At 38.8% G+C, this 16,194-nt stretch overlaps 1 protein-coding gene across 1 annotated transcript; it reads right to left on the bottom strand.

Annotated features, from left to right (window-relative positions):
- Positions 1-11,404: 11,404 nt before the first annotated feature.
- LOC129362807 (melanin-concentrating hormone receptor 2) lies at positions 11,405-15,801 on the bottom strand. The gene is made up of 2 exons (XM_055034553.1): positions 15,200-15,801; positions 11,405-12,151 (listed from the first exon to the last, which is right to left on the bottom strand). The coding sequence occupies exons 1-2, from the start codon at positions 15,601-15,603 to the stop codon at positions 11,512-11,514; spliced, it is 1,044 nt and encodes a 347-aa protein (XP_054890528.1). The 5' UTR covers positions 15,604-15,801; the 3' UTR covers positions 11,405-11,511.
- Positions 15,802-16,194: the final 393 nt, after the last annotated feature.

Raw genomic sequence — 16,194 nt, 5'->3', positions numbered from 1 at the left:
CTCTTCTGAACAGAAAACTGTGTCTAATTTTGCTTAGAATAGGGAAAATCCATCCAAACACATACTTCGACTCTTGTTTACTTAACTTATAGGAGTTTTTTTTGTTGAATAATCATGAGGCCTCGTTCAGTGTTTGACTTTCCACGACGTGTAAATATCTGACTGGCACATCAGCCAAAGGCAGGAGGTGTTTCTTATGGGTAAAGGAGACTCCTGCTGTGAGAAATAGGCTTAAAGAGCAGGAAAGTGTTCTTCTGCGATATAGTTTAAGGCCCAAATCGATGTCCAGATTAAGTTTTGATGTGCCTGAGGGTTGTCATATCATATTGAGACAGATGACCTGTGTGTGTGTGGTGAGGGGGCACGATGCCAGGAGATGTAATGAGGTGGATCCTTCCCTTCAAGAGCGGCTGATCAATATGCCGCTCAGACACTCTCTCTACAGCTTGAGCACTATTATTTTTTAACACTGCTGACACAGTTCAATTAAAATTGTGCAGTAAAAAAAAAAAAGAAGAAGAAGAAGCCTGGATTCAGAGGGGAAGCTTTCAGTTTCTGTACATTTAATCATCCGCTTGCTGTTTGAGTTTTACAGCACCTTATATCAAAGCAGTCACAGACTGATGAATTTTGATCAGCACTTGAACACAACTTCATCTCTCTGTCTGCGTGTGTGCAAGCGCGGTGAGTTATGCCGAATCACGGATCCTCTGCCACCACTCCATCAGGCGTGTTTAGGAGGAGACAGAACAAGTGTGGAAGTGATTATATCGAGGTGCCTCGGAGCTGTACACAGAAATCTGATCAATATTCAATCTCAGTTATTTCACCCCACATTACCATCCCACACCGCACCGCGACGCTCGGTGTCTGGGAGGGACAGACACCGAGGAGGGGTTCCTGTCGCCTGCTTGCCAAGGGGGCGAGAATCACTTGATCACAGAAACTAACTGGATTCTGCGTCAATAAGGGCCTATTAGCCTGCATGGTTCAGGGAGATGGAGATATCCTGGAGAACATCTGGAATGTCAAGAGGAAAACTTCCATCAAATGAGTATTTGCTTGGCTGGACGTCTCATTTATTAGTCATTTCTATTCTGTTTAGTGGAGAATAAACTCCGTGTATTAAAAGCAGCTTGCAGGGAAAGTAATAAATTGCTGCTTCAAGTGGTGCAATCCTGACCACTATAAACAAAATATTGAAACAATAAGCTGTTAAATTGATGTCATTTTACGCTGATGAATCACCACAATAGGCATTGCTTTTGTAAATGTAAAGTGAGTCTAAATTTCGCACATGGTTAATAATAGCTATACATCAGTGGCTTAAAAATAAATAAACAAAGAAATACAATTATGCCTGTTAGTACTTATAAAACTTATCATAAATATGTATGCAGAATATGGCAGCACTTTTGCCCCTTGCAAATTTCCATCGCTACATTCGCACATGTACACGTGTGAAACGGATAATACTTTCACTTAAGCATCTATTCATTTCCTACTCAGTTCTGTGTTTCAGAGACGAATCTCTGTGGGGCTCACACCAGTTTTAGTGTTTCCCACTTCCAAAACAGCCACAGAAGAAAGAGTTTGTGAAGGTGGATGTGAGGAATACCAAAAGACGCAGGTGATCCCATCCAGATCGGGGGCTTTACTCGAGGTAAACAGAAACAAAGATTAAAAGAAACCCACACAGCGGTATGAGTTTGACAGTTTGTAGAACCACCATTTGAGTCAAGATGCTTTCACTTCACAGGTATTTAGTCTGCTAAAAAAATAACTGGTTTGTTTCTGCCCATCCAGTTTGTGAACACAGTAACGATACTGACACACGGTCAGGTTGTTTTGGTTGACGTCCTGCTGTGATTCCCTTTCAAATGAACTCCACAGAAGTTTTTTTAGTGGTGTGATGATTCTCTACCTCTACCAGATGTAGACCCTAAGCTTGACCCAAACATTTTCTCATAACCAGGTACATGTTGCATTCTGGGCTGTGGCGGAATAGACAAGCTAATAAACAAAAGCAGCCGGTCTTTTGTGTAAAACAAAAAGCCTATGTGCATGTTTAAGGGGAGGATGATTTATTTTCCAGGCACATTGTTTGTTTCTGATAGAAAATTAGACATAATTCATCTATTTTTATATATTTTTTCTTGAGATAATTTATTTAGTTTTTCTCCACAATTTTACAAAGAATAGCATTTTTTAAATTTATTTTATTAAAATAACAGGGGTCAACTGTATCAACAGTAGAATTTTTTTGTGTGTGTTCATGGTCAAGTAACACCATGAACGCCAACAAAAGCAACAAAAAGCTGCAGAATCGTGAATGCTTGTTCATCCCTTTAAATCACTGCCTGAATTCATTGGTACGAAAGCAGAAATACTCAAAAGTGAAAAGTCGTAACGCTCCACTTGCGAAGGTACATCTGCTGGACTTCACCTCGGCACTCAGACGTGGATTCTGAGTTCCACATTGCCAAAAAAATAAAGATAAAGACACAGGAATGTGCAGCGTGCACCGAACTGGGCCTACAAACTGGAAAGTGGAGTCACGCTCTGTATTTAGTTGTCATAATGACCAGCATTGTGCTCCTGAACACCTTCCCTCAAGGCCGTGTGGGAAACGAAGCTGTGCCTTTGTTGGTGGTTTTGACGCACTCATATAGCAGATGAATGACCCGGAGATCAATACAGTGTTCTGAGGTTTCATGTGGGCGTTCAGAGAAATCTTGCTGCCGACTTCTGAGCCAAACTCATCAGGAAACCTATGAAAGGAGACTTCTTTGTCAGACAAGAGCAAGTAAACAAGATTCTCGTTGTAAGTACATTACTGACCACAGATACAAACAGAGTAAACAGTTTAATATGTAGACTGTGATCTTCATTGTCATCTTTATTTTGTCACTGAACCTGCAGGATACATTGTGTTTGCTTACGAAGGAAAAAATGCATCTATTTTTTTGTTTGTTTTTTTATTAAATCTGTCCTTCTGCTTTATTCTTTTCCGCCTTCAGATTTCGAGTCAGCAAAGCACTGACAAAAACACAAAAGCAAACTCAATACCCCTCTGCCATGTACCTTCATCTCAAGTCCTGCCAGAATAATACCGTCAGTGACATAGGCATTCAAAAGTTCAGGGGATGAATGTGACGAGAATACTTACAGTGATCATTTCAGCAGGACTCTAATCGTTATAATTGTGTATTATATATAATTGTGTATTATAAAAGAAGAGAGAGAGATCAAGAAATAGCCAGACAAACAAAAGCCCTGGACTGAGCAAATCCAGGCAATGTAAACATGCAACTATAAAAGTCTGCTGCTTTAATACGGCCAATTTGCAGGTGTAGCATTTTATTTCAACATTGCATTCAAATGGTAAACACAAGAAGAGGTTGCTGTTGTATGAGCCAAAAGATGAAGAATATAATAGTTGTGCCTTTCTGAATAATATTTCAGGCAAAATTATTGGAGAAGTATATCAGCTGAATTTTGGTAAAACATCTTTAAAGTTTCCTTGTCATTATGATGTGTTGTTTAATAATAACATAAGAATAAATGAAGAATAACAAAGTTCTTGTGATAATATTGAAATACCAGAATGATTTTTTTGTATCAATATTATTTTAAATTAGTGTATTGATTTTGTTCTTTAAAGTTTGTTGTTTTCTTTTTAAATGAAGGTTTTATAAAGTTTTTTGTGAATCAGTTCAACACATTTTTGCCTTGGCATTGCAGCAGAAATCCACCAAATCAATTAACATGTACAGACAAAGAATTTCATTTTTAAATTAGAGCACATACTTTGGGTTTCATTTGAGGACACGGGATTCAGTCATGAATCAGAAGGGATTCAGTCATGTTGGTGGGATGTAGCAGGGTGATATGAAATAATGTAATTGTTAAGTTGACATATTTTTCCCGATTGGGAGCGTGGCCTCTTGGTAGACCAGTTCAGATAACTGAAGGAAGGCAGGAAGCAGAGTGTTTGCTTTCCACCAGGACAATAAATCCAAACAGACATCAGAGCTATTTAAAGTGCAAGGAGCAGCAACAAGTGTTGCCCTCATGGCTCTCCGTCAGCGGTCACAAGACCTCATCCCCTGTGAACATTTTTTTGGAACAAATGTGAGAAGAGGGGGAAAAAAATCCATTGACATCACAAGACACAACTGGAATGTGTGTTGTTGTTTTTTTTAACTTTCTGAAGAAGTGTCAGAAAAAGGATGGTCGATCGTGAGCTCTATCAAAAAACAACAATGCAGACTTTGTTGAGAGAGAGAGAGAGAGAGAGAGGTTTTAAGCACGCAGAGATGTATTGTTGCAGCAGGGGTGCAGTGGGAAATCTGATGAGTGACCAGTCGCATGTAATCTGCGGTCAGACTGACCCAGAATGCGAATGCGTGCGTAAACAGGAATAACTGATTTCAATGTAAAGTGTCTTTGAGTGTCCTAATAAAGCGCTAAATAAGTCTGATGCAGTTTCATTTTATTTTATTTAACTGTGATGGCTACAAATCTGGAAAACACACTGTTTCTCTCCTCAGTGGTCGTTTATCCACCCTTAAACTACTGCTTGTAAATGCATGAAAGTGAGCTATGTGAACCACAAGAGATGCACTGAACAACACACTCTGCTCAAGCATTTAGCCAACAAAAACGGATGTTACAGAGTAACTCAAGGTCCTTTTAATCGAAAAAATATATATATGGGTACAGTAGCACAGTTAATGTCAATTTACTGCATGACTGATTGCACAGATTAAGCTTACTAAGTGACAGAGAGATAAAACAAATCATTAACCTTTTGGAATATATGAAAATATATTGAATTCATAAACTGAAACTCTTCTTTTTATAAAGACTCATTGCACACAAAGTCACACCTTTTAATCTATTTTTGTTCATTTTGTTCATCGCTCTGAATGGTTGCAAATGGCATCATGGTAAAGCGTTGTGATGATGCACTGAACGGGGAGTTTTGGAAAGATACATGTGCTTCTTAAAGAGACATGGCCCAATTTGAGGCATCAGATACAATCATGACCAAATTATTTTCTATTTATATGTGGCATTTTTATAACAACTGAATGTAACTCTGCTGTGTTAGTAAATGACACCATGTGCCTGGAAAAACATCAACAACTTGCCTTTAAGTGAAGAACGTTATTCTTAACAATGTTTTTATTTTTTTTTAGGTAAGAGGGATATTCATTTTAGCATCTTAATTATATAAACAAGACTGATGTTGAAAGAGACAAAGCTTTTTGCAAAATGCAAGCTTTCAACCTTATACTTTAACCGCCTTAAAAAGTTTTGATTCACCCTTTCACATTCCAACCTGCCTTCGCATTGGTATTCATTTTATAATTTGATTTGAGGGTGCAGGGTTAATAAACCTTTCAGGATCTGTTCATCAAAATTAGTTTGTCAGCAGCACCTTAATAAAGAGAAGCCCCTGCAGGCACAGCAGGAGCAAGTCACAGTCATATTTTCACGCATGCAAAAACATGGCTGAGTTAATGCCTGCCACGCAACACGTTGTTTCCATGCTGGTTTAACCCACAGCTCTGCAAGCATTACAGATGCTGTGCTTTCATTTGCAGGATGCAGCAAGATGAAATGTTGCATTCACTGGCATATTTGTTGTTGCTGTAGCAATAAAACTATATGTCATGGTGAGTTTTTGCTTAAATTTGAAGAAATTGCTGATCATTTTTTGTAGAAAAGACTAGGGTTCTTTACTATTTTCATGACAATTTTTGTTTTATTTTTCTTTTACAAATTATTGAACTTTTATGCATTTTCCATAAATGATTTTAAAATTGTACCCATGTTGTTTTTTTCCTCTTTGTGACTGTATGCACTTAAACGTAGTAAAAATAACAAGTTCACTTTCATTTTCTGATATAAATTGACTAAATGGCACATTTGTTTGTTTTTTTGCAAACAAGACTACAAATGTTCCTAAACTAAGTATTCTGCATTTACTGTGAATTGAAAACGTGTTTGTTCCCTTCCTGATTTCCTTGTTTTTCTTTGCGTGTTTGTCACAATTAAACATTTCAGAACACCAAACCAATTTAAATATTGGTCAAAGACATCACAAGTACACTCAAAAGAATATTTTTAAGTGAAGATGTTTATTATTAAAGGAGAAAATAAATCCAAACCTATGTTGACAGCACAGGACCTGGCCTTACAGGAGATGAAAAGGAGCAGACGGAGGAGGATGGAGAACAATAAGAAAGTCAGAAAAAGAAAAGGAAAGATGAACAAACTTTCCTTTTTCTACCTTCCTTTCCTTCCTACCACTTTGTTCAAACTTCCCAATATAAATTTGAACGGAAGTGGTAAAAGCACATTTACTGAAACAAATTTAAGATAGCAGGTGAGAGAAGATGGAAAACACAGACTGAATCCAACTCCACAGTTGAATAAGAAAACCAAGATTTTCAAACTTTAGCTTGGACTGACACACAGCTCACTCTATTCTAAACAGACAGAAAGGTTAGCGTTGACTCTCAGTCACCCTCCAAAATATTCTGAAAAGAAAACAGACAAGTGAATTCATCTATTTATTTATTTACTGAGTTGCTGCAGCAGTTCTCCCTCCAGCAGTTCCTGCCCTGGCCCGCTCTGATGCTCCTCTGTGTGTTGGCAAAGTAAATCTAGGTTCTCATTCAGCTACTTCCTCGCTCGAGAACATACATTCACATCTCCCATACACAAACTGCATGATTTAGACTCTGAGAGATCAGGAAGCTACAAAATAATTTACATTTATTTTTGTTACATAGTCTGAAAACCATTTACCCGCTTCACTATAACACACTACTTGATGTCGGAGACACACGAGTAGCAGACATGCAGACATTTTCTTACATGTGTATGGAACGACTTTCATTATTTCATGGCACTTCTTCAGCTGCCGTCCACTCCTGAGACACACGTCATTCAGATCCCGTCACCATCTGTTGACTGTAAGCGGTGAAGGAGAAGAACCGTGGAGGAAATCATGAGATCCCACTGTTTGTCCCTGGAATGAAAGGACTGCTGTTGGGTTTATTGAGTTACACCTGGAATGTGATTTTGCTGCAGCACAGCTGGTGGAGGTCAGAGATTTCTTCACTCTCATAAGAATCTGGGGGAGTGGCTCTAAACCCAAACAGAGTGAGAAAGTTATTTTTTTCAGATCATTGAGTTAATTTGTACAAAACAATCATAGGAGGGGCAAAAATTTCCCTATGCGTTCGGCTTTTATTAGACAGTTAAGAGCGTGTTTTCCTCAGGAGTGTAGGCCCCAAACCATCAACACTGTTTACTCTACTGATTCAATTATTACACTTTATTTTCTGAGCTAATGTAGAAACTCCATGAGCTTCTATTTAAATTAAAGATCTTTTTCAGATTTGCTGCTTGTCTTTAATTGTGTTTGTCTTTCCTGAATGATAATTGTGTCCCGCTCATCCTTTCCTGTCAACTTAATTAAATTGAATGCCTCATTATATGCGGGCAAGACTTAAAAAAAGAAGAACAAAGGAAGTCTGACATTTCAAGAAGTTTAATGACCTTTCATATTTAGGATTTGGATAAGAAGTTTGATGGCACTTCCAGGTCAGCGGAGCAACTAGATGTGAAGCACCAGGATTTCTGGCTCTGACAATAAAACCCTTTTTGGGTCCTTTTATATTCATCAATGAAACAAGTCAGAACAATTTTCTTTGTTTTCTCTGCAAAAGCAGAATCGTATTTTCTGCAGATAAGGGCTTTATTTCAACTATAAAACGCAAACATTATTTTAATAAATTACCACTCTGGCTTTTAAAACAATTCTCATCAGCAGTGCACCACAAACCAGTAATTCTACAAACCTAAATCATAAAAATGTTATAAAATCCTCCAGACGATGAGTCAGAGTGTGAAACCTTTGGCGGCGTCGGTCTGAAGCTCCTCACCAGAGAATCCGTCTAAAAAACAAGGATGTGCTCTCATCCAAGGTCACTCGAGGCGACGGTTTGTGTGCCGTAAGATGAAACGAATGTTATGCCCTTGCTAAGTGAAGAGGCTTTCAGCAACACTACAACTGACAGGGGTTCTTGTTATTATATTAGTCCCCTTATACAACCTCCCTTCCCATTCACCACAGTCTGCTGCTGGTGGCACGAAAAAGAAAAGGAGCTTGAGAAAAACACTACGGAGCAAAGTCCGCTGCTTTTATGTGGTGTGGTTGAAGATGAATCTGGAATACACCAACCCCGGTTATGAAGTAACAACATTTAATCTATTAAATTAAAACCACAGTCAGCCTTGGGATGCTGGGAAGGTACAAATGCAGACCTCAGGTTTGTCATTTGTGAGCATTGAAAACCACAGCAAACTATATATATATATATATATATATATATATATATATATATATATATATATATATATATATATATATATATATATATATATATATTTGTTTTACTTGTTTCATTGATGAATATATATATCATGCATATATATATATATATATTTTTTTTTGTGTTAAAATTTTCGATCTAAGCATTTTTGTGAAACCTCATGTAAATGTGATTTCTTTGTTTTCTATTTTTAATCAGTCAACAAAGATTTGACATAATGGGTGTCTCTGAAAAAACAGATTAATTTGATAAAATTTTGGGAAAAGACTGTAACATAATATCAGAGTTAATTCAAGATTGGATGAACTGAGCAGACTTTGGTTGACATTTATATATTTATACAGTCTTATGATCAAAATATGAAGACATTTTGTATTTTTGTTTCAGTGTATGAGTTAAGAATTTTAACTAATGTGAAATGTAACATTCTGAAACAGGATGACTAATTACAGTGTAAAATTACTCTCACTTTTTTTATAATCCTCACAGCAGATATTCAGCTTTTGAGCTCTGGATTGTGCATGAGAAGCAACAAACTCTGGGGAGCCCCCTGTTGGCCTGGAGGTCACTTACACCTCGGGTTGGGTCCATTCAAATAATGGAAACCACCTTTTGTCAGACATCTTTTCTATTTTCAATGTTTATTTAATGATGGGAGGTAACAAAAACAAAAAAATTAAATACAAGTCACATTTTCAATAACTACAAATTTCCACAGATCTTACTAAGCCTTGATTGAAGCACAAGGAAGGACTCTCACAGGCAAAACAAAGCACTTCTGGGGAAACATCTGGAGAAGCAATCTGGGTCACAGTACATCACACTTAGTGCTCGAGTGCCACAACAAACATTAAGACCCTTTACAAGACGATAACAAGAGCCCTAAACCAGGAAAAACAGAAGAGAGGAATGACGCAGGAACAGGTTTGGTTTCATAAACAACTTTTTAGTCTGAGTTTGTTACTCCACGTTGACAACTTGCTTCAATTTAACTTGAGTAAATCCAAAAAACAAAGTCATAAACTAAGTAATAATTCGTTTTCAAACGATTAATCAGAATGACTGGAGACCACTTGGAGCTGATCAGTCGATGTTTTATATTCAGGAGAAACTTTTGAAAACATTATCAACGCTTTTCATTGCTCCTAGCATTATGCTCTATTTTCTTATACAATAATAAAACAGTCCTTAAGCATTTATAAACTTGTTCTTGACCCATTTGTCATACTTTATTTTAACATCTAGTCATATTTAAGAGAAAAAGTACATCTTTACTTTATCTGACATTTTGTCTCACATTTTCTTCTCCATCTCAACGAACAATGATGCAAAAATTATATCAGTCCCTTACAGTGTTTATCTATGAAATATCACTGGTTGTTTGATGAATTCTTTATGAAAATAGTTTTGTAGTCACAGAAATACTACAAAACAAGTAAGATACAGAAAAAAACACAATGATACAATAAATTACCAATGCAAACACCTGCTTCAACTATACATATATTTAACCAACATGTCAAAGTGTTCATGTAGTGCCTTGTAAAAGTATTCACACATTTTGTCACAGTAAAGCACTTTACTAGGACTTTAAACCTGCATATGGAACTGCATGAATATTTTAAAAACTCCTATTTGCAGTTTTTTCCTGAAAACGATGTCGCAGCAAAATTGATCTTTTTGGCCCAATGCAAAACTGTGTGATAGAAACTAACACTGAACGCACCATCCCCTCAGTGACAAACGGCGGGGGCAGTATCATGCTGCGGGGGTGAAAAGCAGTGTCAACTCTGGGAAGCTGAAATTAAGAAGACGCAACATCGTACGATTTGCAAAACACGCATCCTTATTTTCGCTGCGCCTCGTTGTGACGGTCTGTCCCACAAAATCTCAACAAAACACGATAAAGTCTGAGCTGACAAAATGTGAAACGGCTCAAAGGAGGTGAATACTTTTGCAAGACTTCATCTCCTGAAGTCACATGTAGATTCGTCTCTCCTGAGGCATGTGGCTCAAACATTTCAATACAGCATCAGAATGTTGTGCCGTAAGCAGTCAGAGGACACTTAACCACGATAATAACTGCTTTTTATAACCTTCGTAAAGCAGTCCCTGAGAGGAGTTTCCTGGTACAGCGTTCAATATTTGACATCAGAAACTGACAGGAGTGGGCTGAACATTGTGTGATTCTGCACTCATCATAAATAAATGTTGTATGTTTCTTTAATTACAACATTTCTTACAAACACAGTTCATTAAAACAGGACCAGTAGTAACAACAGGCTATAAATACAGTACTTTCCCCATTAGTAAGCACTTTATAAATGCGACACTCAAATCCTTCAGAGATCCTCTCTGATATGCTGAGAAAACATAGCCAGAGGCAACTACATATTATTTTTCTGTATTTGTGTTTTTTCCAATAATAAACTATATTTTATTATTGTATGTGGGCTTTATTCACAATTAAAGGACCTAAAAAAGAAACGAGAACGAGCTCTCACAGGCTTGGACCACTGTTAAACGAACCCATCGCGACACGGTAAATTGAATTTACAAGTTATCTCCATAAAACGCGTCCTTCGTTCTGAGCGACAAAGTTTTAAAACCGCGGCGAGTGGCGCAGAAAGCTTTACGGCTGCTCAGTTTCAAACCAGAACATCTCTTATCTGTATCAGTAAACTGTGGATTATTGAGGCCGCTGGTTACAAATCATGAGCCCTTACAGTGACTTCTTGATTGGATTACTTACAGCAGATCATGTGTGTTCAGCCAGAAGGCGCCACGGTAGGTACTGGTGAAAGGACCAGTGGAGCTGCGCCGTGGAGTTCAGTCCCTCATGAGCCAGAAGGCGCAGCGTGTGGTGAAAAGACCTTGGAGCTGCTGGAATTATGAGGATTGTGTGACCTCTTTCAAAAAAAATGGCAGTGCCTTTTATTTAAAGTTTATTTTATTAAGGCTGGATTTGATGCTGCTGCTTCAGGGTTTTCTTCTTCTTCTTCTTCTTCTTCTTCTTCTGTGTAATAACAAATCCATTTACAATTCTAAAACAAAAGATGTCCACCACCAATTTGTTACACGGTATAGATGACGCTGACTAGATGACCGTGATGCGGTAGTTGGGGTCGTTTGCCGTGCTGGAGCCGTCGGTTTTGACCACGGTGACCTTGGAGGAGTGCTGTGAGCTGTGCAGCGCGTTCCGCCGACACAGGCGCTCGCGGTAGTTCTGAGCGAAGATGAGCAGCATGAGCGGGTTGATGCAACTGTGCGAGTAGCTGAGGCAGATGCTGATGTTGTACGCGTAGACGAAGGCGATGGTGGGCCGGTTGTTGCTCAGGTTGATCACCTGGATGACGTGGTAGGGCGACCAGCAGATCAGGAACAAGGCGATGACCATCAGCACCATTTTGGTGGCCCTCTTGGCCCACACCGACTGCTTGCGCTTGACCCGGCGGATGGAGCTGAACACGTGGTAGAGGGTGAGCGAGTAGAAAGTGCTGATGATGATGAGCGGAATGATGAAGCCCAGGATGGACTGGTAGAGCGTGTACCAGTACATGTCCCGCGGCCCTTCCAGGTTCATCATGCACACCTGCATGTGCTCCCTGCTGACCACCTTGGCGTAGATCATGACGGGCACGGTGAGGAGGACGCTGCCCAGCCACACCAGCAAGTTGATTACGATGGTCCACTGCACGGTCCGCCGCTCTGAGCTGGGATGCACAATGGCGATATACCTGAGAGGAAAAGAGATTAAGATATTTATACCGTGAAATAGAGACTCAAGATGATTTTTTCCAGTCCATGACAAGGATTCTCAGGCTGGAGACAAATCAGGATGAGACAAACTGCACTGCATTAAAATTTCGTTTCTCTGTCTTTATGAAAAGATATATATTAGGAAGTGCTTGCAGATTTATAATAAGATTAGATTCTTCCAGCTCTTGGCAATAAAAGCAGAGAGCTGGAAAACCATGCAAGAGAAAGAGCAAGTGCAGTAAATTATATACATCCATCCACCTTTCAGTATTGTGTTTTCGTCTTTGTTAAGCTTTTCTATGACAACAATTTTGCAATTTTCTAAATGACACTCAGCTGAAGCTTTAATAGCTAAGAAGATTCTAAAGGATGAAAAGGAAAATGACTATGTGCTTGAAAGAAGGCCTGTTGCGATAAACTCATTTTTTGCACGACTTCCGTTCGGGTCGCTACACCTTCTAAACAATCCGAGTGCTTTAAAAAATAACCACCAAGCCTTTTTCTGGCAACATGTTCATGTTTCTTTTGGTGATTTGAAAACTAACCATTTCAAAAACTCCCAACTTTTTAAGTCACAATTGGGTGGCAGCGCCCCATTTACTACCAACCTCAGTTGAACAATGGCTGCTGGAAAAGACGGATGTTTTGCTGTTGCATCCTTTATGGTTGTGCAAAAGGCTCTACTTCTTCTGCTCCTAGGTCTGACTAAAGGTCAAAGGTGCATGGTTATATAAAGGTGCATCTCTGTGCTGCAAGGTTTAGTTGGGCCACACCAACTTTTCAGATTTAAAGTGACAAGAGGCCCTAAATACGGCTCACTCTGAAAGCTAAAAATAGGCAAAACTGATCAGGGAAAGTCTCATTGTCTGACGATTATTTTTTTCATAAAATATGATGAAAATGTTTTGTTTAGCCCACAGAACTATCCAAGGAAGCGTAATAATGAAGAGAAACTAAAAGCTCAGTCTGAAATGTATTTATTTCTAGTTCAATGATGGTCAAATAAAAAATATAAAAACTTTAAAACAATTAAATATCAGTTTAGGTTTTAACACGGCAGAGATCCACTGACATGATTCAGGTTAGAACCAGGTTAAACAAATAAAACTCATTTTGACAACTTGGACTGAATTGAAGGATAAGTAATGACGGGTTTGTTGTTGTTTTTTTTCTTTGTCGTTTCTTGTGTTTGATGTGGACAATTTACCAAAATAAAGTGATTGATTGAATGTCTTATCTAGCAGAATTTTCTTTCTAAAACATCTTATCAATATTTAGATGTTGTTAAATAACCAAGCCAAATATGCAATTTAAAGTGTTTAAATTTATAATATCCAGTGAGAAAACATGTACAAAGACAAGACATGAACATGAGCATTTTAGGCTCACTTTAAAATGCTGGTTTTACGAGGCTTTACAAGTCGGAGCAATTTTATTTTCCTCATTTTGTATCGAAAGCCGATTTAATTTTGCACTTCAAAGTCGTCCTCCACTTCAAACCAGGTGACGATGACTTTCTTCCGTCAAACTGCTGCTCATAACATCTTTGTCTAAAGGCGATGTTGTTAAGGTTAGAGAAGTGCTTGGCGATTTTAAGAGACTTTCCATGTCTGTGCGTCTAAAAAAATGATAGCTTTCAAGATGGATGGATTTTTGTTTTCATGATTTCATGAAATCATGAAAACAAAGTATAAGAGTTACTTTCTGAGCAGGTCCTTGCACAAGACACAATTTGCTGGATAATGACCCTCTGGAAATCTGTATAGTGCAGCATTCGTGCTCTGAGGCCAACCCCTGCTCCAGGTGTTCCTGTGAATTTGTCCTTATCAGTTCAGAATGACCAATATAATTGTTCCTGATGTCCTCAGATGGTAAACATGGAACCTGGATTATTTATTTAGAGAACACTGTGTTGCCATTGTGTGTTACATAACAGTCTTGCAGTACTATTTTGAAAAAAAGAAAAGCAACAAAAAAAAAAAAACACGAATCTTCAGCGACATCCACTCATGTATGCAGTTTTAAAAAATCTACTATAGAGCCTACAGGATATTAGCTATAAAAGCTATTCTAGTTTTAATAACAAGATGTCAATTTGGAAAGATAATGTTCACTGTCAGATGTTTAATGCTGCATTTTGATTTGCATTCCGACACACAACACCAGTTTTCAATTGATGACACGTCCAGCAAACCACACTAAGAGTCATGATTCCCAAAACTTATAACAGTGACTGATTGAAGAGGTCACTGGTTTAAAATGGCATCTAAAGCAGATGAAGGCTGGACTTCTCCAACATGGCTGAACTGAAGTAAATCTGCCAAGAAGAGAGAACCCAAAACCCTCAACAAAAAGACTCCCATTATTTTGTGCCTTATCCCTTAATAAATTAGAAAACTGCATTTACGCTATCTACATAATTTTGCCTGATATTAAATTTACTCTGATGATCTGCAACATGGAAGCAAAACAGCTAAAAGAAAAACCTGTAAAGCACCATATGAGTTGTATTGCGAATACATTTACGTATGAAACTGAAAGCTGTCGTACGACTCGTGATTCAGAGAGCCTCTGTGTTGGAGTGAGACTTAATGTTTGAACAAAGCTTTAGTTAGAAAAAGTATAACTCCTAAAGTCAAGTCTGCCAACAAGCTTTATCCTGAACACGTCTTTGCTATAGAATGTCACATTTAAGCTGTGGTTGCAATGGAAAAGGTTATAGAAACAACACAAACATTTATTACAGATGTTTCACTTCGGTCTCAAACCAATTCATCTGCTTTTTTGTTTGTTTTTTGTTTGTTTTTACTGGTTTGGACAGAAAAAAAAGAATCATTTTAATAATAAGAAGTGAACCAATGTAGTTGAGTTGGTAGGTTTTGAATAAACGGTTGGACAATTTGAGTAATTCATGAAACTTTTAGCAATGGCATAACTTTATTTATCTATTTGCATTGCAGCCTGTTGTTGTTTGTCTGGCACATTTTTAACCAAGCCGACGCACTGAGACTGAAGTCGTCACTTACCGGTCAATGCACAGCACCGTCACTATCCCCACCGTGGTGAACTGGTTGCTCACATCCACCACCACCACCGCCTTGCACATAAAGTTTCCGAAGACCCACTGCCTGTCCCTGACCAGCTGGTGGATGTTGAAGGGCATCACCAGCAGGAACAGCATGTCGGCGACGGCCAGGTTGAGCACGTAGATGTCCGAGACCATCTTCTTCTTGCACGCCGCGACCGCGTAGATCACCAGCGCGTTGGCGATGACTCCGACGGAGCACAGGATGCCGTAGATGGAGGGGAAAATGTGCATGAAGGAGGTGATGTCGATGGGACTGTACGGCGCGGCGGTTGCAGTCGGACATGGCAGGTCGCTAAAGTTGGACGATGTTTGGTTTGCGCAGATCAGGTCCGTTTCATTCATCTTTTAGGTGCCGTCTGCTCTCCGGAACCTGTGCGTAAAGCTTGAATTGCTCAAGTTTCCCGCGAGTGGCGCCAATCCGCGTCAGATTTTGTATAAATAAAAACAAACAAAACAAAACAAGAACAAAAAAGTATGAGCGAGGATGACTACTGGAGCAACAGATGGCACATGAACCAGCTGTTACTGATCTGGCCAGTAACTGCGCTCAGCTCCAAACGCGCTGAGCGCCTCACAGGACGCGCAGCTTCCCTCCCTTCTGGGATCACATGTGGGTTTTGTGTGTGTGCGTGTGTGTGTGTGTGTGTGTGTGTGTGTGTGTGTGTGTGTGTGTGTGTGTGTGTGTGTGTGTGTGTGTGTGTGTGTGTGTGTGTGCAAGTAAGTGAAAAGAATGCTTTTGAACTGGACATCAACCCCAACTTCAAAGTCAAATGTGATTTTATTTGATGAGCTACTTTTTGCATGACTACATAAATACACTAAAAGAGCTTTTTCTCACTTGGATCTTCTACCCCAATGTAATCAATCAGTAATGTGTATGGTGACTTTATATTTTTCTGCTGCTTTAACAGTAATCTCAAACCAGGGGGATTT

The sequence above is a fragment of the Poeciliopsis prolifica genome, unplaced genomic scaffold (genome assembly GCF_027474105.1).
Source record: "Poeciliopsis prolifica strain line A6 unplaced genomic scaffold, Auburn_PproV2 SCAFFOLD009, whole genome shotgun sequence".
NCBI lineage: Eukaryota > Metazoa > Chordata > Actinopteri > Cyprinodontiformes > Poeciliidae > Poeciliopsis > Poeciliopsis prolifica.
The sequence above is the reverse complement of the archived record's forward strand: the minus strand, read 5'-3'. Positions and strand labels throughout refer to the sequence as shown.

Coding starts and splice junctions, on each gene's coding strand:
- LOC129362807 (XM_055034553.1), bottom strand. CDS start 15,603: ATGAATGAAACGGACCTGATCTGCGCAAACCAAACATCGTCCAACTTT. Junction 12,152..15,199: donor ACGGTGCTGTGCATTGACCG/GTAAGTGACGAC, acceptor TTTTCCTCTCAG/GTATATCGCCATTGTGCATC.